Source organism: Columba livia, chromosome 10, assembly GCF_036013475.1.
Source record: "Columba livia isolate bColLiv1 breed racing homer chromosome 10, bColLiv1.pat.W.v2, whole genome shotgun sequence".
NCBI lineage: Eukaryota > Metazoa > Chordata > Aves > Columbiformes > Columbidae > Columba > Columba livia.
Genome location: NC_088611.1, coordinates 9,619,486 through 9,643,030, shown reverse-complemented (window position 1 = coordinate 9,643,030; position 23,545 = coordinate 9,619,486). Strand labels below are relative to the sequence as shown.

Genomic DNA, 23,545 nt, shown 5'->3' with positions numbered 1-23,545 from the left:
CCCATTCAGCACTCCATCACCCCATGTACTCATTCTTTTTTCCCTTTGTGGCATGACGCACCTCTGGCTTTTCGTGCAAGGCACTTTTCAAAGATTTTAACCAAGTTTTGGGATTTCATGGTATGTCTGAGAGACAGGTACATTAATTCCTATGTTTACATTATGGATAGAAAATCTGAGCTGGACAGAGTAGCCATCTTGTGGATGATTGCTTACTTGGGGTAATGTCTTAAGAAACGAATTCCTTCTACAGAAAATGGTAGAAAATATCATTTGGACCCTGATATAATTACATACTTTATTGCATTGACTATTTTTTTTTTCTTGCCCTGCATTTTCTCTTACTTCTAGTGACAAAATTTTGCTATAAAACAAGGAAAAAGAGAAGAGAAATAAAACACACAAGAGCTTATGTGTCCAAATTAATTCAATTCTGTTTCACTATCTGATGCATTATGACCACAATTTAATACATTTGGATCATTTATCAAATATAATTAGAGTTTCAATTTTGATAGCAGTTTTCCTGCAACATTACATTTGTATCTTGTCCTTTCCTGTAGGTGGGAGATTGTTGAAATGCTTTTGGGATGAAGTCTGAGCAGAGAAATAGTTTTTAAACTCTCTAAAAAGCATGTATTAATCATATTTTCATATTACTGTATTTGTTATATTTTTGACCTTCTTATTAGTTATTTTGAATGCTATGACACCTTTCTCTTCTATAAATTCTGTTGAAACGTATCCAGCACACAGATTACGGATTTGACAAACATTGCTCAAATTAGTGGTAAGAATTGTGCTAACAAGATTTAAAAAAAAATAAAAATAATGGTAGTAGATGGAAGGTGAATAAATGGGCATTTTATGTCACTCCTAAATTTTAGCTGAGTCCAGTAAAATAAAAAGCCTTTGAATTTTTTCAGTGGCTATTTTTGGATCTTTTCATAATTCCAGTAGTCTTCATTTGTTGAGTCTTATTTTAGGGAAGACTAATCCACTTTATGGATGAAGGCTCTCCCAAGCCAAGCATAATACACATAAACTCAGTTCTGTGTGCTTTTGACAGCTGCTGTGAGAGAATTAGACTATTCTGGAAAATGTAGTCAGGACTTTTTGTCCACTAGGTGCAGTCATAGAGTCTCATTTTGTATGTTGGATATTCTACAGAGGTGATTGCCAAATTTGTAATTGTTCTTGGGCTCTCTTAGGGGCCACCATTTTAATCACACAGAACTAGCTGAGAACTCTGTAGATGTTATCTTGTAACTTTGTTCTGGGAACTGTTTTTAATGGCCATTTTAATATCCAGAGTTATGAATTTTATTCCTAGGCATTTCATTTGAAGCTGTTTTGCAGGACTCCCTAGAAGAACGAGATGTCAGGAACAAATTGTTTGCCTTGTGCAAAATTATTTTCTCATGGCTAAATAGTTCCCCCAATGCCCCATTAATTATTTCTGTGTCTTCATTATGATATATAATAGTAGTTATGTTTCACCAACATATTTTTTCCTTATAGGAAATGGTACATTGAACCAAGTATATAAAAATCTGGGATGTCTCTGCAGGATTTAGAGGGTCCTGAGCTTTTTTGCTCTGTGACCCTCTGGATGTACTTGATCTCTATTAGCCACATTTTTTTTTTCTGATTATGAATTTTAGAGATTGGAGATTCCTTGAAGAGAGCTGGGAAAGGAGGAAGAAGGAAAGATTTCTTTCAGCTATTCTGTGTTGGTGGTTGTGGCTTAATGTTTTTTCCATGCAGGTTCTACTGCAATGCAGGATCAAGCATGGATACATAGTTCATGGAGTTTCCCTTTGTGAAATGTAATAAAGTGTACATGATATCTAGTATTGCCTTGCACATTTTTGAGAAGGAAAGAACATGATGGCATCCTGGAAATAACGGTTAACAGACCTGTGTGTTCTAGACTTTCTTGTACTGTGAAGAATCAGAGTTGGCTTGTATCCTCAGCGAGTTGAGGACTCTTTGTTTATTTAGTCCCCATGTCTTGGCTTTCCCTGTTGGTTCTTGTAGGTTGCAGGGCTCTTTCTCTGAAAGTAGTTTTTGAGAGCTGTTTCGTTACTGATTCTTTTTCTGAAAATATCCCTTACACGTTTGACAGTGTAAGACCACTTCTGTGATATGGTTTGTTTTCATAGCTAACTTTACATAGCTTGTTTAGTGTCAAGACTGTTATGAAAGCAGCACACATGTAAGTTTTGCTTTATCTTTCTCATGCAGATGCTATTCTGTCCTGAGAAACTGAGTGTCTCCCAGATGTAATATAATTGTGGTAAACTAGTAAACCTATAGCTTCCAGCTGAATAATAAATAAACATAAGATCAGATCTTGACATGTCTCTGACTTGCTGCTAGATGATCTGGCAGACTGGACTCAGTAAAAATATTTGGCAAGCTAATCTCTGTTAGTATGTTAGGAAGCCTGCAATTGAAACTTATATCTGATTTCATTCCTGCATAACTTTTTATTTTTAATTTACCACGTAACCTCTGTTATAAGCACTATATTTTTGCAAAGAATAAAATTGTTGCTTTTATGTCCCTCGTTCCAATCTCATGCATTTCCTTGCAGTATTGTTGAGTCTTATTAATTATTTTAGACTTTTCAAGCACTTAAAATATGAGGTAGAGATTTACCATTTCTATGATGATTGAAGTTTTTTAAAGTGCCTTCTCCAATACTACCTAAAATGCCTAAAGACTGTTACTGAAAAGATGACATAAAAGAGGAGTTACCAATTTGGCCCTTTTAGTCTTTTCTTGTCACACTCCATCTCAAGGAGCCTCTCATGGTCAAAGCGCTCTTTCCTTGTCTGGAATTCTTATTGCAAGCCAGCACAATCTCTGGAAACTAGTTTGGGAGTCTGTTTCCAGCATAAAAAGTAAATATGTTTGCAATGTCTAAGATAGCCCAAATGGCTACACTTCTGTTTCAGTAGGAGTACAGTCTGTGTTTTTGTTGAGATGCTTGTTATTAACAAAATTGTTTAATTCTAGCAATATTACCAAGCCTCATCATTTTCAGCTGATAGGCAGTTGACTATCTGTCAAATATATTTGAATAATGACTTACAGAATTACATTAATATGTATGATACAGCATTTCAGAGAGCAATTTCTTAAAGGGCTCAGAGTGTCACTGAAAAGCAATTAGTTTCCATAAATCTGAATACTACTGGGCCCTCACATTTAAATCTTGACTCTTCTGTTGAGTCTTAAAATCGCAACATTTTAAATGTGATTTAACTTGAATTTTTATGTACTGTTCTTTCCGTTCTGAATTTTTTACATCTCATTTTTTCTACCCTATCATGGAGACCAGATTTTTTTTTTTAAGAGGTTCAACACTTATTTTTTCCAATCCGAGATTTTAAGAAAATAAGTAGTTATCACATGACTCCCATGATGCTTTTAATCTTGTGCTCAAGCCATATGCGAACCAGCCCAGTAAAGTTACTTGCTCTATGTACAAGTAAGGGCTTTGGCTGTACAGGTAAATGCAATGTTTTCAGACTCTTCTCTGGTCCCAAAACTGACTGACATATGTATGGCTATTCAGGTATCATATCCTAACATCTATAATACACATATAAGCTTCCAGAAAATAGATTACTATTCTTGGCACTCTGGAAGGTTCCATGCATTAGATAACAAATACAGTGTTGCTATTAGTAAGTACTCATTTAACTTGTTTTTGGGTAAGGCACTGATGGGAAAAGTTGACAGAATGGTCTGTATCTGTCCTCTTACAGGACTAGAGCAGCTGGCAAATTCCTGTGTCAAACACACTGCTGCAGCTGAGCTATATTAGCATCACTTTTCTTTTTCTTTTTTTTTTTTTTTTAAAGTAGATTATTTTTAAAAATCAAGTAAATATGTGATACACGGCTCAGCTATGTATATCTGAGTTTTCTATCGGAGTCCTTAATTTTGAGCAACAGTTTGTTATTAGAGTCTTGGCTTTTTCCTCTTGTAACATCAAGTCATACAAGAATGTTGGTTCTTTTATTATTCTTTTTTTGTTATTCTCGGCACAGAGCTGTTTTCCTTAAGTGAGCAATTAAGTGATATCCTCTTCTTGTTCTGGCTTAACTTTGGTGTAGAATAGTCAACACCACCATCCATATGAGAAGCAGTGATTTGTGCAGGAATCACATTGAGGCAATGCTGACAAACAGTTTTAAATTGTGTAATTAAAGAGTTCTTAAAACCTTGCCAGTGGTAGCTATAAATATGTATTTATATTGTTAGCTTTTTATCTCTTTCACCTATTACCCAAAAGAGTTTTCACTGCTAACCTTTGAGTCTCAAATATTTTGCTTTGTGATCTTAGACTTAGATTTTGTTCTGAAGTTCATACACCGAGTTTTACATCCAAAGCAGAATCTCAACTCTTATTCCTCTTTCAGGCAGATATGTAGATTTTACGTGAGTTATGTGTATTAAGCATTTAATTCCTCTGGAAAGATGTTTTAATCTTCAGGATCCCATAACTGGAAAACCAAGGTTATACTATGCCTCTAAGAAGAATCATCATCATCAGCTGAGTTTGAAATGCCTATTTAGATACTTTATAGCACTAGGATCCCTATATACTTGCTACCGAAGCATTTCATTGTGGGTTTCATCAGTCAGAATTAATCAGTGTTTTTTTCCCTTAGTTCAGAAATAAACCTCATATTTTAAAAAAACATCGTTACTGACACTGGGATCAATACCAATTTTTACTGTTGATCTGAGACACACATGCAATTATTAAGTTGTCCCCTAAATCAACCTACTATTTGCAGGAAGCAAAAGACTTTGCTGTAGAGAATCCGTAGTGCATTTCCCATTAAAACTGTCTCTGTGAATGGTATGCAATCTTTGCTATTTAAGAACTATTTACTGCTGTTTACTATATCCTGAATAGCTTAGAATATTCTTGCTGGGAGACCTCTATCACTTTTAAAATCTTATTAATGTTTAGTAGGTTCAGAGATAAACTTTTACCAAGAATGTACCTTACAACATGCCTTTTAGGGTCCATTTTTGGAACTTTCAGTTCATATTAAAAAAAAAAAAGAGTAGCTTTTGATATTACTCACTGATCAGACATTTTAGAAGGTATGGTTCAACTCCCAGTGTGGAAATGAAGATGTCTCCCAAGGTAATCTGTTCTTACATATCTTCTAATTTTATTTCTAGAGAGATATAATTTGATCTGTCTTGTTTCTTAGTTTTTTCTTCTTGTTTTAGCAGACCTGACTTCTGAATTACATGAAATTTATGTCCTTGTCCTGGTGGAACAAAGAATGTACAATAGGATGTTACTTTTAATTTCATTTTTGAAATTAATTTGTACCTTCTAGTGCATATATATTTTCAATACTTAAGAGATAATTGAGCCAGCTGGGGTTTGGGTCTGTTTGACAGGCTTTAGAGTTTCTCTACACAGATGCTTTAGGCCAAGTGGTTAAGACCCAGTACATTCAATTTTGTTGTGTCATTTGTCTAATTCTTACATTAGATTTATTATTTTTGAATCTACCTTCAAATATTGCTAGGCCTTAAACACGGGACATTGTAATCATAGAGGACTGGGAAGAGACATGGAAAGATGTTATAACAGTGAACTGGTGCAGCCAATGAAAAATAATGTCTGATATATATTGCATCTTAATCTCATAAAAAGATTTCCACTAGAAATCTCAACGTTGTTGTTTATTGAAATAAGGTTTATCAGCTAAAGACAGAAATTATTTGTTATTTTGGAAAGGTTTTATTAAAGCTATTATAACCAATAATGTAGTATTTTGCCTCTAGATGCAAGGGCATTGCAGAGTGCTATTAAGAGCAGCAGTAGAAGCCCCTAAGCTATACGGGTATCCTGTGACCTTTACCCACTGTGAGAAGGGGATTTTATAAAAGTCTGTTTTGCCAGGTGTGTACATACATTGAGCCTATACATAGAATTAGACTTTTCAGGGGGTTAATGTGTGGTGGTGAGGGGGTGGAAAAGGTACGTAGAATTAGACTTTTCCTGGGGGGAAGGGGGGGATGGTATTCTGGACATATGTGTACCACTTTATGACATAAAGCCAGAGCAGATCAGACTTCTGTTTCTCACCCTAGGTCTTGTACCAGGGATCTCTGATTTAAGGACCACATAGTTCTGATATGCCTGCATAGTTCAGCCTAATTTATTAAGATAAAGCTGGAGAACTTTGTACACAGTGTGGTCAGTGCAGTCTGATTTTACAGTTAGTAAATTCTATAGTCAACATGTTGTCTTTCTTCCAGACAAACATTTGTCATTTATAATAATTCTTAATTTGTGTAGCTGCCAGGGTATTTTGATATAGCTCTGTACCACAAGAAAATACACACCACAAAAGACTGACTATGAAGCTAGTTAAAAAAAAAGAAAACCAAAACCAAAGGAATAATATACTGACCAGGCTTTTCTGAAGAGGGTGGCTGATGTCTGTACTTGCAGGGAGGACAGAGACTTACTGAATAAGTGCATGTTTAAGTGCAGAATCTTCCTGCAAAGTACCTTTTTTATCCTTTTACTTTTTTAAAAACTTGATTGTAGGGTGGGCTGGTAGCATATTACCAGCTCTAGTTGAAATGTATAAACATTGGCAATACGCCAGATGTTGGCAAATTGAACCTTCATTGAGGTTTTTTCCCTTGAGAAGAACTTCCTTTATGCGCAAAACTCAAAAATAGCCAAAATGGACTTCCTAACTTAGGTGACAGCTTTTCTCTCCAGAACATTACTACTGGAATGCCAAATATTCCACATCACCTTTTTGTCCATCTAATGTGGTAGAACAGTGCACTGTGTTCTGATACCAGGCAAATGTCTTCTTACTTCATATATGCAAGGGGGCTGTATTGTCTCATATGCCTTGAAAGCCAGAGCTAATGAGAAAGTTCTGAGTTCTAAAAGGGCCTAAAGAACCAGAGGTTTGGCTTGAGGACAAGTGATGGAGCTAAATAGACCTGTGACACTTGCTGATGCTCAAGGTTGATGTTAAACGAGCTGATGTTTACTATTGTCTAGGAGATTATGGAACCTGGCTTGTTGGGACAGAGAGGACTTCACTCTCAGCTTTTATATTTGGAAAATTGTAGAGGTGAATTTTTAATAAGAGAGATTACAGGTAGTTAGAGGCTTATTCGCTTTCGAGAAAAATGCAGCAGTTTGCAGGGAATATGCTATAATTTGGTCCCTGAAGAATGTGGGCAGGACAGATACAAAGGTAAATATGGCATCTTTCTTGAAGAAAATGCTCTGTTATATTTAAAGTTAACAATATGTGTTCAGCTTATTATTTTAACCTTCTTCTCTGTTCACTGTGTTCTTACGGATAAATGAAAAATATTGCCCAAACTGTTTTATGTCACTCTATTTATGAGCTGTCCATAGATCTGGGATCGTAAGCTTGTAGCCAAGCTGATTCCAGCTGGCCCTACTGGTGTAGCAATGTCTGATGAACAAGTGGGTGACATAAATGAGTCTTCCAGTCTCAGAACATTGTAATCATAAGATTGTTCTCCAAGAGATGTCCCACTCAAAACATGCAAAATTGAGAGAGAAGTCAAGGGTGCAGCTCACCCCTGCAAGCGTAACACAGGCTCTCTGCTCCGTTGGAGGGAGGTTCACCTACAGCACCTCCCTTGTTTGAATGTTCTGAGTAGGTTACAAACCTAAACGTGTTTTTTGAAAATCACACTTTCACTGCGAAGCTGTTTGTAATAACTGACTCCTACTATTAAAAAAAAATACCAACCTGAACTGAGAAATACAGTTCATGTAAAAATTCTATTTTTATCCTTTGTAACAGATATTTACTCATGATTTTTATACTATTATGGAATTCTAAACATTATTTTCATGAAGCAGTTAAATGCATTGGCATGACTTTAAAAAAGACTATTGTTGCCTTTTAATTCTCTTTCTATTAATCTATTACAGTATAATAAAATTTGAATGTTAGTGGAGACAGAAATTTCAAAAGTTAAAAGCTTCCAAGATTGATAGTTTTGTAGATTGGTTTTAAGTATTTCAAATTTATAACTATCATTATGTTGCTAAATAACATTGACTCTGGAATGACTGACTTCCTTTTGCAGTAATTCAAAAATATTATGACAGCTACAGTTTTATAGTGAGCATAAAAATCAGTGACGTAAGCTCAATGAGGTAAGGTTTGTGTTGGAAGTTTTATTAACAAAACTTTAAGTATCAACACATGAGTTATAATTCCCATGTGTTTTCCAAAATCTGCTGGAACTGAACTGAATATTAAATTCTTAACTTCGGACTAGTTGCTTTAAACTACCTAATTTTAGTGGTAGGAGTAGGCAAAGATATAAATTTGAATAAAACAGCTGTTAGGCAGTTGGCTGCATTGATATGCTACACAGGATCAGAATTCCTTGTGGTATATAATATTCCACAAGGATGAGTTTCAAAGTGCCTGAGGGAAGCATTTGTATCTTGGCTACAATCTCTGATTCAGCTAAAACCTTTTCTAGTGTGGTTTGACCAGTTTGTATTATCAATTTTCTAATTTAAAGAGCAACGTAATCTGGATTAGTGGAAAAAAAATAATGAAAGAAAAATCAAGATTGATTAGCAGAGATGACGGCTGGAGAAGCTGTTGGGGAGGGAGGCCGGGAGCTTTATGAAACATCTCGGTGCCGTCTTTAAAGGAGTAAGTAGAGGAGAGTAAGCGCATTTGATGCATTACATCATCAGATGGTTCCCATATCCTTTTAGAGAGGACTGAAAGAGCCTGTGACAGCAATTCCATGAGGGAAAGGGTGTGAGATGGTAGGAGTTTATTTTCCTGACGTGAACAGCCAACATTCTCCTGTTTATAAACCGTCTTCTAATGTTGCTCGCTGTCTGTTCCCCTCGCCTACACTGTACTCAGATGCTTTAAACCCCTTTCCTTTTGTCACTTATTAAACACTGAAATAGTAGAAAGAAGACAGTAAAACAGGTTGTCTTTTAAGGAATATAAAGCCTGTTAACTATCAGCTCTATAGTAACGTAATTTGCTGAACTAAATGTAGACTAGAGCAACCATAATACCCAAAGTAATAGGGGTGGGAATTTTGAAATAATGCTTGAAAGTGGAATTTTCCTCTACAAAGGGAAAAAGCTAACTTATTGAAGTTTCAATGTGGAACAAGAATATAAAACATGTTAGTTGTACAAAATTCAAGTGTCTATAGCTCCAAATTGTGGCCAGGTTCTGCCCTTTCTGCCTTGAATTTTACATAGATCACATGAAAAAAACAATATTTATCACATCAGACTGAAAAATGAGGGACAAATATGACGAGAGGATAGTTTTCATTTTATTGTTGTATTTTAGACTAGCGAGGATATTTTACAAGCTCTGAATTGGAGAGTACAGTTGGGACATTTTTAAGACATGTGATATCCTTTCTATACTTGCAACTCAGCTCATATTTGCAAAAAGGCCCATGTGAGGATATGTTCTCTGTACTCACAACTCAGTACTTTTGTATAGAAAATTGAAGTGACAGCTCTTTTTTTTTTTTTTTTTGGCTTAAACTGGTTTTCGTAATTAAAACTTGGTGTACTACATTTCCCTAGATACATAAAGATGTATAAGTACAGGCACTAAGATCTTTAAAAGAAGTTTGTGTTTTGGTTAACTGAAGTGGTTTCCCAAAAGGTGTCCGCGTAATACACTAAGAGAGTAAATAGTAGCACCGAAAAGTGTCGACAGCCCTGTGGAGCCTGTAGTGATCATCAGGAGGGGAGAGAATGATAGTACAGAAGGGCTGAAGACTGAGTCTTGGACACAGCGGCACACAGTGGCAAATACTGACCGCAGTGTGTGCTGAACCAGAGGTGGGATTAGGGGTGAGATGGACAATAGGTTACAGTTTGCCTTCTCTGTTACCCCAGTTACTGCAGAGCATTTAATGCTTCTCTAGTAAATTCAGATTTAGTTTAAAAAATACAGACAAACCTTTGCTTTAAATATATTTATTTATGCTGGTAAAATAAATAATTTTTAACAGTGAAACACAGTAGTGCTTCTTCATGTTTTACTTCCTCATGGAGCTCCATAACACTAAAAACACTTTCATTAATGATGTATATAATATGGCATAGAAGCTAAACAGTTAACAGTAAGGAACTTCAAGAAATAGACGTCACTACTGGAGCTGGTCTTGAGTGGCGGGTGATGACATGAAGATTAATGAAGTTTGACTTCGAATTTGGCAATTTTTGCCACTTACACGAATTTTCTGCTCTTTCTAAAGCATAACCCAGCTCTGAAGTTTTTGCAGTGTGTTGTGTATTTCCAGAGCAAGTGACATAGTTTATTGTAATAAATATAGTTGAAATAAGTAGCTGCTGAGGAAAAAGAACTCAGAGAAAATTAAAAAGCAATTTATTTGGACAGAGGTCTTTGAAATGCTTTATGTGTTACTATCAGATCTGGTTTTGCTTTATTTTTCTGGAAAATGATGGTCTTCAGATTGCCAAGTAAACGTACTGCCAAAGCTTGGGAAAAATAAGTCAAAGATTCTTAAAATTACATAGTGTTGAGTGAAAAGCCAAAGAGAGAGTTTTTGTATACCAGAAATCTTTATCCTTTCAAATGTAAAAATATATATCTGATGCTGTAAAATGACCCATATTTAATTTCCTTTCATATTATGTTTAAAATGCCATAGACATAAAAGGGAAGAGTGAAAAAATGGCAGACATCTCTCACAGTGTGCTGTCATGCTCCAATTAGAATACTTCATAGTTTCATTATTTTTGGGAGATGTGATTTCACATTACCATTTTCAGGGAAGAGATAATTTCTGACATTGGCAAATACATCCTGGCCAGAAATGAAGTAGTATATTTTGCTTCTTGTCTTCAATAAGTTGCGGAACTCATGTACCAGCTTTTTGGTTTTACACTATCTGAAAGTTCATATTTGACTTATGAAATGATGTCATACATGCTTAGCACCAAACAGATAGCTTATAGTAAAAGGTTGCATGCAGTTCATGCTGAGGTGTAGTTTTATTTCACATTATGAGAAATATAAGTCTTGGTTCATGAGTACTGGAGGCAGAAAGAAGAATTTAGGAAAGGAGAAAATGACATAACCAATGTTCTTGTAGAGCTCCATCGCGTTCTTGTGAACAGAAAGCAAATCCGTGTGCCTAAGACCACACACAGTATGAGTTGCCTTTTCACCCCCCCAAGACTGGCACTGGCTCTGAGTTCTGCCTCTCCAAAACTCATGGAGAGCAGTGATTTCAGAATGGCTCCCTGCTATGTGTGATGTACCTATTCATTCTACCTGCGCTTCATTGTGTAGGTCGATTTTTGAATTCAAGTGCTCTGCTGTATCAGTCTTAAGATATTTGACCACTGAGAAAACAGATTTATTTGGCGGTGTGGTATGGTTGTGTGGTGGTTGTTTTTGTTGTTTGTTTGTTTGTTTGTTTGTTTTTCTCCCCAGCATTGATGTCAGGACACAATCTAACTTGAGCTCCACAAAAATAACTTCTGGGCAGGAAGACTAGGAATAGTTCTGTTTTCTGTACTTGCAAGGAGAAAAGGATGACACAGATTGAAAACTGTGTTGTGTTATGAATGTTATCCTTTTCTCATCTTAAAAGTTTTAGTCTGATGTCTCATATGGACTTGGTTTTAATCATAATACGTAATGGTTGAAATATATCTGCACGAAAGGGAAAAAAAGAAGGAGCATTAAATTAAGTATTGTCTTAAAAAAGAGTAGGAAAATGTATGGTTTGCAAAAGGTTAGTTTGAATCTCCGTGATCTGATTGAATCACGAGAAATGCTATGTTAGTAACCCAGGTCACTATGGTCTCATCATATTTGAGAAAGATTTCTGTTTCACCAGGAAGGTGAAATTCCGTTAAGGAGGAGTTTTGTTGTAATTCTGTGAAACTCAGATTCTAGCTAGAACAGTTGAACGTTTTCTTTGGGAAAAGGCTGGGAAATAGCACAGTTTAACCTCCTAAGTATGCCATTGGATTTGTTATGGCTTGGAGGTGATGTTATGGAATGTTATGGAAGCGTCTGAGTCCCTGACAGAGAATGCGTGGTGTAAACCTGTCCTCTATCTCTCTGTTTGCAACAAGAGTGGACTCTCTGGCTCTGGAGCAGCCAGAACCGCTCTTTGCAGGAGGGGGAGAAGTGGAGGTAGGAGGTGCTGGGACTGGAACAGAGGATCTGCTGCCTAAGGCTGTGGTTGGACTTGCTGTACTCCTTCCTTCCCAAAGCCTGCACTGTCCTTGTGTGCAGTAGAGTTGCTGGGATTTACATTCTTTGGCTGTTTCAAATCTTTCAATATGTTTTTCTCAGTTTAATAGAAACAGCACTTCAATCACGCTTCTAAGTTTTTATTTGAAGCTACTGAGGATCAAAATGAAGACCAAGGTAGATTGTGTAATATTAAGAACAATCTCTTGTGGGAACTGGGGTTCTTGTCAAAAGTTATAACAGTTACATCTAAATATATTCAGATCTTAAAGTCCGCGTGCAAATGCAATTCACCTCAAAAATGAGTGTTCATTAGTAACTGTTAAAAAGTTACCATGGATCTGAAGGAACTGATGAAAGGTGTCAACTGTTTATGAGAAGGCATGTGGTGTAATCTATTTATGGCATTAACAGGAAAACAATTTGTTTCTGAATTCAGGATCTGTCCAGACGTTGACATTCTGGGTGCCTGGTGTGCTGTGGCACAGTTTAAGTTATAATCCTTGTGCTAACTTAAAGGTGTTCATATGGCTGGCCTGAATGCTGACCAGTGAGGGTAAAGATGAGATTGCAGCTCTGCTGCAGAGTTCTGTGTGTGTTTCTTTGTGGTGTGAAAGAAAACCATCTGCTTTCATCCCTCCAGGTTGAATTTGTTCCTTTGTTTAGGGAATAGAAATAATATGTTAGTCATGTTATGAGCTGGCTAGTGGTGAAAGGAAACGCAAAAAGGTTCAGTCATGTGGTGCTCTTTAATTAAGAGCTGTGTGAAGACAGGATTGGGGGCTGAGAAACTGGAGTGGACAGGGCTCTGCTCCCCTTTCCCACACAGGTTGTCACTCGGACTCGGACTTCAGAGCCATCTACTCTTCCTCTCAACCCTCCTTGTGCTCCCAGCTTCCAATGCCTAATATCCCTGTTCCTGAGTTGAATCTAGTGAACCATGATGACAGGGCGTGTGGGAAGAAATTTGTGAAGAAGAGTGAGAATTGTCTCCCTGGACCTAAGGGTGGGACTGTATGGGTAGAGAATTTACGTGGAAACTGTCTAGTTCAGCCGAGAAGAACAGCATTGTGTAAGCTACTGTGTTATCCCAGTCCCTAGGGAACTAGACCAGTGCTTTATCAGTGAGTTAATCACCTACAGCTCCCTTTGGCTTCAAGCATTAAGCTTCTGCCTAGTTGCAGTTGGAAGTTGAGACTTGCAGGGCCTGACTGAAGAGAACCTCTTTTGGAGCTCCCCCTGTGATGTTATGACCAGCTGCTCAGCTGCAGCTTAAGGGCCCAACAGAGATTTTTGTGATTTGACTTAAGGGATTGCTTTCAGGCATGAAGCAAATAAGTGATTAAGTATGAAGATGATGTGGTAATGAGTTTCAGATGAGGTCTTTTATGTTTATTAAAAGAGGTCTGAAAGTTTGCTGCTACTATTTCTTGTTTTCTAACTTAAAGAGCAATCTTTGGATCTTACGCTGTGCAGTGCTTTCAAACTGTGAGATCCTGTTACTTTAATATTGTAAAAAAAGTCTTAAAAATAAAGTAAATTCAGTAGAATATATATATATATGTATATATTTTTCCCCCCCGTGTGTAGAAAAGCAATGAGGCATTTTAAGAGCAGGAAGAACATGCATGTGGAGATCCAATAGATCATCTAAATTGGTCCCAAACGAAGTTTAAAAATGGCATTGCAAAGACTTCTGCTTTGGATAACTTTAGCATTACAAAACTCAGAATAAAAATAAATTGGATTTGCTGATTGTTTTGTAGTTTGCTAATATTCTGATTAGCTAGGGAAAAATGCTTAATACATGTGACTCTTTCTGACTATTCCAGTTGCAGAACTTAAACAAGCTGAACTAACATTTGTACCCTTTCAGTTACTTCCATCTAGCTTTTAATTATGAATAAACATTATGAATTTCTAGGTAATATAAACTTTAAACCCTTGTTCTTTATTTTCTGACATTTGTATGTTTGCAATCTGGATTTGTGAATCTAAAATTTCTCACTTGCCTGACTTCCTGCAGGTGTCTTTTAGACAGACAATTATGCTAGATTGCCACATCATATATTTTCAATCCAAACCTTGTCTTCTCACTGGTGTACCTTGCAGCCAAAACAAGCCTATGTTAGTCTGCTTAATGTGAACACCCTGTGGTTTCAAAGCTGCAGAAGAAAACGGCATCAAAAATAGCCTCTTATGGGTTCTGCTGTCCTTGAAGGTGGCTGCTGTTCTCCCTCCCCTTCTCTTGTAATGGAGTCAGCTATTTTTCCACCGTGTTTCCAAATGCTTTTATGAGTACCTAAGGTTTTAATTGCAATTAGCAGTAGAACTGCTTATAGAAACAACTGTATACAAATAGTAACCAGTATCAAGTGATCTACAGATTTTTTCCAGACCACCAGTAAGTATTCACCTGACCATAATTTGTGAACGGTTTGAATTGTGTTAAGAGAACAATAAAATTGCATGCTTGAGCATTTATACAGCAAGAAATGTGAAAATCATGGCTACATAGACCTTCTGGGCGGTTAGAATGCCTTTTTTAGGATTCCTAAAGGAAAAAAAGAATTATGTAATGCAATTTGGTGAGGTTCTTCATTAAGACATTTCTGCTTAGGAAAATCCTTGGAATAGCCGTTATTTTAGTTGAGAGGGATTTGTGCTTGCTACAGAAAAGCACAGTAAGGCCCTTTTCTTAAGAGACTTATGCAATTTACACTGGAGGAAAAGTGAAGAACCTTATAATTTCCCTATTTGCCATGTCTTTGTTAATCTGTGCCCAAACCTGTGTAATGACTGTAGTATCTGTCCACTATGTGACTTTAATGGGCAAATTGAATACAGGATGCAGAACACTATTTTCAATGACTTATGTATTTAATAAGTCAAGATGATTTTTTTTTTCCAAGTCTCTTATGCATATGTCAAGTTAGGACTGTTTTAATGCTATTTCATGTTTTGCCTATTCTACTTTTTCTACTCATGCTTTGGTGCTAAATGTGCTTTCATTTCTTATTACATTTTAACAAGTAAAAGAATCTCTTCATTTGAGAGTGTGCTAATAGTCTTTACTAAAACCTAAATATGTTTTATGTACTCACTATAGGTTGATGCCTTGCGGTTACGATTGGAAGAAAAAGAAACCTTTCTGAATAAAAAAACAAAACAACTTCAAGACCTCACAGAAGAGAAAGGAACCCTGGCTGGAGAAATTCGAGATATGAAAGACATGTTGGAAGTAAAAGAAAGAAAAATTAATGTCCTTCAAAAAAAGGTAAGGTTGCTGATGAAAGGGTATGTTGTAAAACTTTTGAGGCACATTTAAAGGAAATATATGTATTTCTTATAGTGTATTACTTCTAAGATATTTTTAAAAAGTGCAAGGAATGAGTCTATAATAGTCAAGTAGTTCTTTAATATAAAGTATGTTACCATTTTCCATGGAATTGTTTCTGTAGTATAATATCTTAATTGCATTATATCACAACAATATTAGGTACTGCAGTTTCCACAAAATTATTTGAGTTAAATAAAAGTTCTAAAAATTCTGACAAAACCTCTTATTCCTCAACATGAGGGATTCTGTTATCCTTACTAATACTGATTATCACTCTTTTCAGGGAATTGCCTGGAAAGGCAGTTCTGCAAGGGTTCTGCAGACAGTAGTAGAGTGTTTATTTCCCATATCCTTTTTCTCACATTCAGAAAAATATTCATTCTAGCAGGTGTGTTCTCTGTGTGACGCTCTTTATTGCATGTAGATGCACTTGTGAGCATACAGATGAATGGAGAAAAGGTTCCTGACATCTAATAAATTTTACTATTACTTCTCTTCTCCTTCTACAGCCATGTCTGCTCCTTAGTCTCTATTACTATTATAGGTAGTTTGTGTTACTGTGGTTTTCCTCCAGGAATCATATAGGGTTCGCATGATCTGTCTTTGCTTCTGTCTGCAATTGGTTAAATACAGTCTTTGAAAAGCCAACTCCTTATTATCCAGAAAATGAGTTTTCAGGCCCAGGAAATAAGGTCCATGAAAACTGGAATATAGGTCCTCATCCCCTTTAATCTTATTTCTGAATATTTGCCTTGTTAGCAATGCTGATGATGTGAAGAGAGCAAACTTCATGCCTTTTATCCTGTACTAGATGCAAATTAGTTTTGGACATTACTTGAGAATTTTAAATAAAAGAATGCAACTTTTCTTATGGTTTGCATTCTAAGAAAAACCCCAAACTAACCCACAATTTACAGTTGGTCTTGTATTCAGCTCTTGAGGAAATGGATCAGAGGGAGGAATGTGGATTCAGTGATCAAAATTGTATGATGAATGTAAGTTATCACAGAGCTGTCAGCACTATCTGTCATAGCTATGTGCTCAGACATATGCAGCATTGTGTGTTTTTCTGGTTTAAATACATCATGACTATTAGGGCTTGCAGATGGTCTTGCTTCTTTTACACCTGCTTCTTAATGAAAATAGTCACACTCAAGCTGCATTACCACTTCACTAAATTAGAGTAAACACACATTTTAGCCTCTTGAGCTCCAGTATACAATGTGATAAAAAAAGCCTGCTAAATACTAGGTGCAAAATCAGAGGTAGTACTAAACTGATTCTTTAAAACTGGAAATTGCACCTGAATTTTTTTAGGTTTTTATTCTGGTAAATATGCTTCATCAGTGGACTTCTGAAGTTCAGATTTTCTGCTATGGGCTAAATCCTTAGGGAAGAATGAATTATGGTGATTATTAAAAAAAGGGAAAAACAGTTCGTTTACATGATGTAAAGGTTATGCATAGATTTGTTTCTCAGAAGCATTTTTAATAACTGCATTATCTTAATATGTGGATGTTTATAGGAAAATAATATAATATTTGGCAAAGAAATTTTTAAAATTATTCTTAGGTCACATTTTCAGCTTTGGATCATTATCCTACTTGTGCCTCGTTCCAAAATGTTTGGAGATAAATTCACTCACAGACAATCTGACTAGAGAAAAATTTGATTGAAATGTCCTCCTGCTCTACTCACCCCTGTTATTTGAATAAATCTAGAGTATGATAGTAGAAAGGATGCTTTCACTGTTTACTTTTCATGTGTTTGGTGTATGATTCTGGGTAGAAAATTCTGTATGTCTAGGCCTTTAAATTCTTCTGGGAAAAAAAAATCTATTGCCTAGTTAATCCAGGTGTTCAGTTTGGCAGTGCTTATTAGATCATGAATTCTCATGGTTAGCCTCCTTGAGCATCCCGCATCCTTGGCAGCAGATGCAGTCTCATCTCTGGACCACAATACTTGCATGTTAGAAGGGAAGATGTTCAGTGTCTGTCTACTGTTTTGTTGTTGTTATTTTTTCTTTTTCAAGAAGCTTTCCTGGCATTACATGAGGTTATGTGTCCCAGGGTATTCATACTTCATAGAATGAATGCAACTTCTTTATGTTATGTCAGAGGCAAAGACAGCACAGCTCATTTTGACCATAGGTAGATGGTTCATTCAGTCACGTGTTAGTTCAGAAATATGTTGGACTAATTCCTAGTGCTGTAGTAGTCTTATTGTAATATTTTTGAACAGTCAATTTTCAGGGATTTTCAGATAGCTTAGTAATGGATGCTGTGCTTTAAGGAAAAGATTGATGTATTATACCTCTTTTCTTTGCAGTTTTGTCAACATACCATTCCAATAGAAACCATATATAAGACTAAATTTTGACAGAAAAGTATTTAATACATATTGATTGCAGTACTTATATCCTTTACTCAAACCTAATTATGCCTTTATCCTTTAGTCCTTGATGGGAGTGCACATGCCTCTTGTGTTCTTTAAGTTTTTGCTCATCTTTTCCTTCTGACCTTTTGGCCACTTCTTCCAATACTGTTTTTGCTTCAAAGGATGGCAGCCAGACATTTGCTTGTTGTCCTCATTGTGTGCATACATGTGGAGAATTCAGTGGACCCTTCCATATGACACTTCAGAGGTGGAGCAGTTACTGGCCCCTCTGGTGGCTTGTCCTGCCTCTACAGACCTTCTTTCAGGGCATTGTCGTGGCTGCCATCTTACTCTAGTGCAAACCATTCTGAAAGTGAAGGAATTGCTTCTAGTTCTTCTTCCTAAGTTCTCTCTTGACATCCGATTCTGACTGTAATGTTATAATGCTTGTCTCTGTTTTCTTATTTCTGTGCAGGGCAAAATTTTATGTTCATGTATTTTTATTTACTTTTGAAATAAGGACTTGTGAATAACCAGTTATTTTAGTGCCTTCATTTGTTATGCAAGATAGGTGGCTACATCTCTCTTCACTCAACCTGAAGTGCTTCACTCAGCCTAAAATAACATTTGTTTTAATGATTGTATACAAGTAATTGAAGAAGGAAGACTTTGTATATAGTGCTTAAAAGTATTTATGTCAGTAATAACCTGAAACTGAGTAGGAAGGAGTATGGAACTTAAAGATGCAATTTTTAATTCTAAATATCTCTTGTGTACTTTACTGTTATCTGCCATGTTGAAAAGTATGAAGGAGACCAAAACAAAACAAGGAAAGCTCCCTGTCAAAATTGGAATTGTTTCTTCTTCTTTCTGGGTACTTGTTACACTTGGAGGACGGGATGGATTGTGTTGAGTGCTCCCTACCAAAGGTGTGAGAGAAACAAAAACATTGGCAACAAAACAGCTGTGGTGAGTCCCACAGGGTGGCATAGGAACACACGTCAGGGAACACGTTGCAGAAAAAAAGGAATGGCCTACACAGTGAGCTAATGATGCATTGTCCTTCCATGCAGTGGTTTTGGTGTAATTTTTGACCAAACTGAAAAACCACTACACTGTTCGGTGTAATTTGCAGGCTTAAGGGAGGCCCAGCAGTGAAATAGCATGCATTTAGAGGATTTGGATCAAGGTAGATTGGCATGGAGTAATAATAAACTTATGTCAATGTCAGAGGTGCAATATTACTTAATATTTCTTTCTTCTAGAATTGTTGGCACCACTGTTCCATTTTAGTGCCAGTAAAGTTGGGTATGCTGTTTTAATAGCCTTGTTTAACCTGGCAAAGCTAGTCTTGCACCTCATATCTGTCAGTTTAGCATGCAAAGGGGCAGGCCTCAGAAATCTTTATGTATTTCTTACCAGAACGTGCAAGTTCTATGAATATGACTGAGTTTTAGGCTGAACAGCAGAAGTGCTGAACTGCATGATGATTCTTTCGTGTCCCGTTTTGCTTAGAAGCTTTCTCTTTCATACAGTGGCTATGCTTGGTGTGTTTTGTCCTTCAGGAATCTGTAAATATATTGAAAAACAATTACATACTCTGAAGTATGAGTCTCAGTAGCTGTTGAGACAAGGAAAGTGTAGAGTATGTAGACCTGGATCATATTAGGACAACAGCTTGTGGAAATTCTTTTGTGGAGACTATTTATTATAAAAGAACACCGTGTAAAGGGGACTAATGTAATATTCTACTTTGACTTGCAACATAACTTTTAATGTAAAATGTTACAGTTTCCATCTTTAATAGTTTAAGCTTTGTGATTGATGAAGTGCTACATGACTGAGGGCCCTAACCTACCAGCTAATTAGCATTTGTAGGAAATGTCATAAAGTCTTAGCTCCCAAGTAATAATTGGAATCTGTACTTGGAGTGCCTGTAGCATGCACATTAGGTATTATTGTCCAGTTCATGTTAAATTAAAATGTGTTGTACAATTAATTGTATGCTTTACTGTTTGCTGTCTTCTAAAAAAGAAGACATTTACATATGGTCAGATTTGGAGTATGCTAGTGTAACCAAATGAACCCTACTCTTGTGCTTAGAAATTTGCATCAGTATTATTGCTTGATGCAGGTATTCTGGCTGAGAACACTGCTGAAATTGAAACTTCTTAATCCAGGATGGTCCATGAAGACCTAAGAAACCAACTTCTTTTGTTTGAAGTTAACGAGTAGAAAGTGTAAGCACATTGCTGAGAGCAGATGCCTCTGAGGGTTTGTTGTTTGTTGTTTTTTTTTTGTGGTTTAATCAGTTGTGAGTACATTTTCATAAACCCTGTAGAGGTGTGATGGCGGCATGATGAAGGACATTATAACTAACTTGTCGCATTCTATCAGAACACTGTGAATAGGCTGTTATGTGAACTGCGGTTTTGCAATTACCCAACCAGAGTTCTATTGTATTTCTGGAGTGAGACAACAACTTCTGAACTAATTAGTTGTTCTGTGAAACAGACCAATGTTCTAACTGCAGATTACCAGTGTTAAAAAAAATTAGGTAGTCATTCTGGTGTAACACAAAAGTTTTGGTGTTTCAAAGCTGCTGTGGTGGCTACTGACTTGTGTGTTACATTTAGAAATGTTTATTCTAATATATTCCCCCTTTAAGGATACAGTGTTGAGTGTACTGAGTATTAGAAAGTTGTACTTTGCTGGCTGCTGATGCTTGCGACTTTGCCAGATCATGTTCTGTTATTCAGATAAGGCATTCTGAAAGTGAGATTGAACTAAATATAGCCAGTTGTTCATCCCAGGTGGTAGTGTTATTGATCCCAATATATTATCCAAAAAATAATCCTCAATAAGTCTTCACAATAAAATGCAGCCTTGAGACCCTTAAACTTTGCATGGCGTACACATCAAGACTGCCTGAATAAATACAGAAAAAACTGAAGTCTAGCCAGTGCAGCTGTTGGGATTCACGTAGCCCATACACTGAGATGTTGAGAACAATGTCATAAAGATCAGAGGCAATGATCATTGCCTTTTGATTATCTTTTTTTTTCCATTCATTGTAACACACTACACTTCTAAGTTTTTTACAGGTTATAAATGTCACTGGAAAAATGTGACTTAATGTAGGTTCACTTAGTGAAGCCAATCTGAATGATCACCCAGCCTAAAACTATAGCTATGAGTTTAGGTAAGTCCTTGCACCTTGAATCTACTGTCTTTTCCAATGAATTTGCTACCCACTGAAGCTAGAAGCCCAGGGTTTTGTTCTTCCCCCTGCTTCTGATGACTTGCTTGCTACTGCTGCTTTTGTTCAAGCCAACACTTCAAAAGAGTAGTTGGATTCCATGTTTCTACTTATTGACTTATTTGAAAGTAACACTTCATAGGAGAAAACCACTGAATTCCTCAAATTAAGCTTCATGAGATTACAAAATCTAAAAACTGTTTTATCTGATACCAGTTCTGTAAACATGGTAAATTTTGACTATCAAGTATATTGTAAATCATAGACCCTCAAGTAAGTGAAGAAACACTGACTGCACCTGTCTGGGTGTTACAGTTGTTTGGAGATCTGCTCACAATAATAATGTCTAAGCAGATCTCCTCTTTTTCATCAGCGGCTGATGAATTCATGGAATGGCTGGAGATGTTTGGAGTAATTCAGAAGCATCACTGGGTTTCAGTATAAGTAGCTGAAACTGCAAGCATGTCTTAGTTTACAGTAATTATTCTTCCCGTAGGATGGGAGAAGCATCTGTTCTTTCAGATGGCCTTCACTTACTTGTCAGAAAATATTACAAAAAGCAACATCTATGCAGTTTTTTAAGAAACAGCATCAAACTGCAGCTAGTCAAACTAGTCTGGTTCAGGTACAAGTAATATACATCTCTGAAGAGGTAACAAGGAAACCTGTTTGTTTGCATGTTTGAAAATCTTAATTGTATTTTTAAATTCTAAAAGTTAAAAATAATTATTTGGGTGCCTTTGTATGCCCTCAATGGAAAACTGAGGATTTAAAATATAGAATTTAATTCATTTGAGAGCTATAGGGTGATAAATTGTTAGTGAAAGTAAAAAAGGAGGGCTAGTTATTTGAAGAAGTAGGCTGAGATAAGAAATAGTGCTCTGAAGAGATGCTGTCATATGTTTATGTTTGTGTAATTTTTAGCACAGTAGTACGATACTATTGCTACACACCTTATTAAAGAATACATTAACTTTCTAAATGCAGTCATATGTACAGAAAGGAAGCAATCAGCTGTAAGATCTAAAATATGATGTAGTACAATATATAAATGAGAGATTAAAAAAGATCACTTTTTAGGAAATAGTAAATGTGTATGTGTAGATCACATGTATTTAGAATTTTAAATATAAATCCTGAAGTGTAAATAAGGTGAGTTATTCCAGCTCAAGTTGTGCTAGTTTTGAGAGGGTTGGGTACTTCAATACTCTGGTTATGTGTAGCACACAGAGTTGCTCTTACAAGGAGTGTGCAAAGTAGGACTGAGCTTAATGAGATACATAAGGGTATCATACTGCTAGTGTGACACCAGTGCTGTTGGCGAGGAAGGAAGCTGCCATTCGGCTCTGAAATGTCAAAACTAATTAACAAAATTATCTTTTAAATAAGATCCTAAGTTTTATTCATGCTGAGAATGCACCAGCTTGCATAATGGGAATTTTAAGCTGTGTGAGGAGTAATATTTTCTTTTCAGTAGAGTTGGAGGAAATTTTTTTTTGAAGTGTGGCAGAGCTAAATTATGTATAGTGTGACTGGGCAAAAAGAAAATAGAAGTTGTCGTATTTGGGAGGTCCAGAAGAACACAAAGGAATTATTTAGGGAAATGGCTGACTACTTATATATCCAAAAAAGAATGAGGGACAATCAGGCTTGCTTAAGAGAAGTATATTTTTCTGTTAAATACTCTTCTTAGACATGTAATAGAATTCTACTGATTGGAATTAAAAATGATAAGGGACAGTGTTAAAAATGTGACTGAGAATAATTGTACATCAGAGAGGTATCCTGCTGTCATGACCTTTTTTGGCATATTCAGCCGCTGAGAGGAGAGTGTGTGTTCATGCAATTCACTGCTCTTGGAACTGCACCTGTGAGTGGCAGCCAGTTTCCCAGCTGAACATGACAGATTCAGCTGGTGTTACACCTGCCAGCTGTTCACCATTGAATCCTTGGCAACTCATTTAAATGATCAAAACAGATCCTTCAGAAAGTAGCCCATGGAACAAAGTTTTGCACAAACCCCAAAGGCTTGTAGGTCTTATTTACTCACTAATCTTTTTCTTGAAAGCTCTTTCAAGCTCCTGCTGGAGGTGACTGTTTAGTGGCAGGGAGGGAGGAGTTTGGGTGGCTTCTCACCTTTTCTGACCATCACAGGCATTGAAAAGGTGCATTCACAGGAACATGCTGCAGCAGCCTCTGAATCAGCAGCCATTTCTCTGTGTGTGTTGTAACTGAGCATAGGAAGTACTCTCTGCCAGGGTCCAA

General features: G+C 36.5%; 1 protein-coding gene across 28 annotated transcripts in view; it reads left to right on the top strand.

Moving 5' to 3' along the window:
• The window catches only part of ERC2 (ELKS/RAB6-interacting/CAST family member 2), a 439,127-nt gene that overhangs the window by 121,082 nt on the left and 294,500 nt on the right, over window positions 1-23,545 (top strand). For all 28 annotated transcript variants that reach the window (XM_065074542.1, XM_065074533.1, XM_065074531.1 and 25 more), the window contains one exon: window positions 15,415-15,582. In XM_065074542.1, the coding sequence (XP_064930614.1) occupies window positions 15,415-15,582 (168 nt within the window). The remainder of the gene's footprint in view (window positions 1-15,414; window positions 15,583-23,545) is intronic.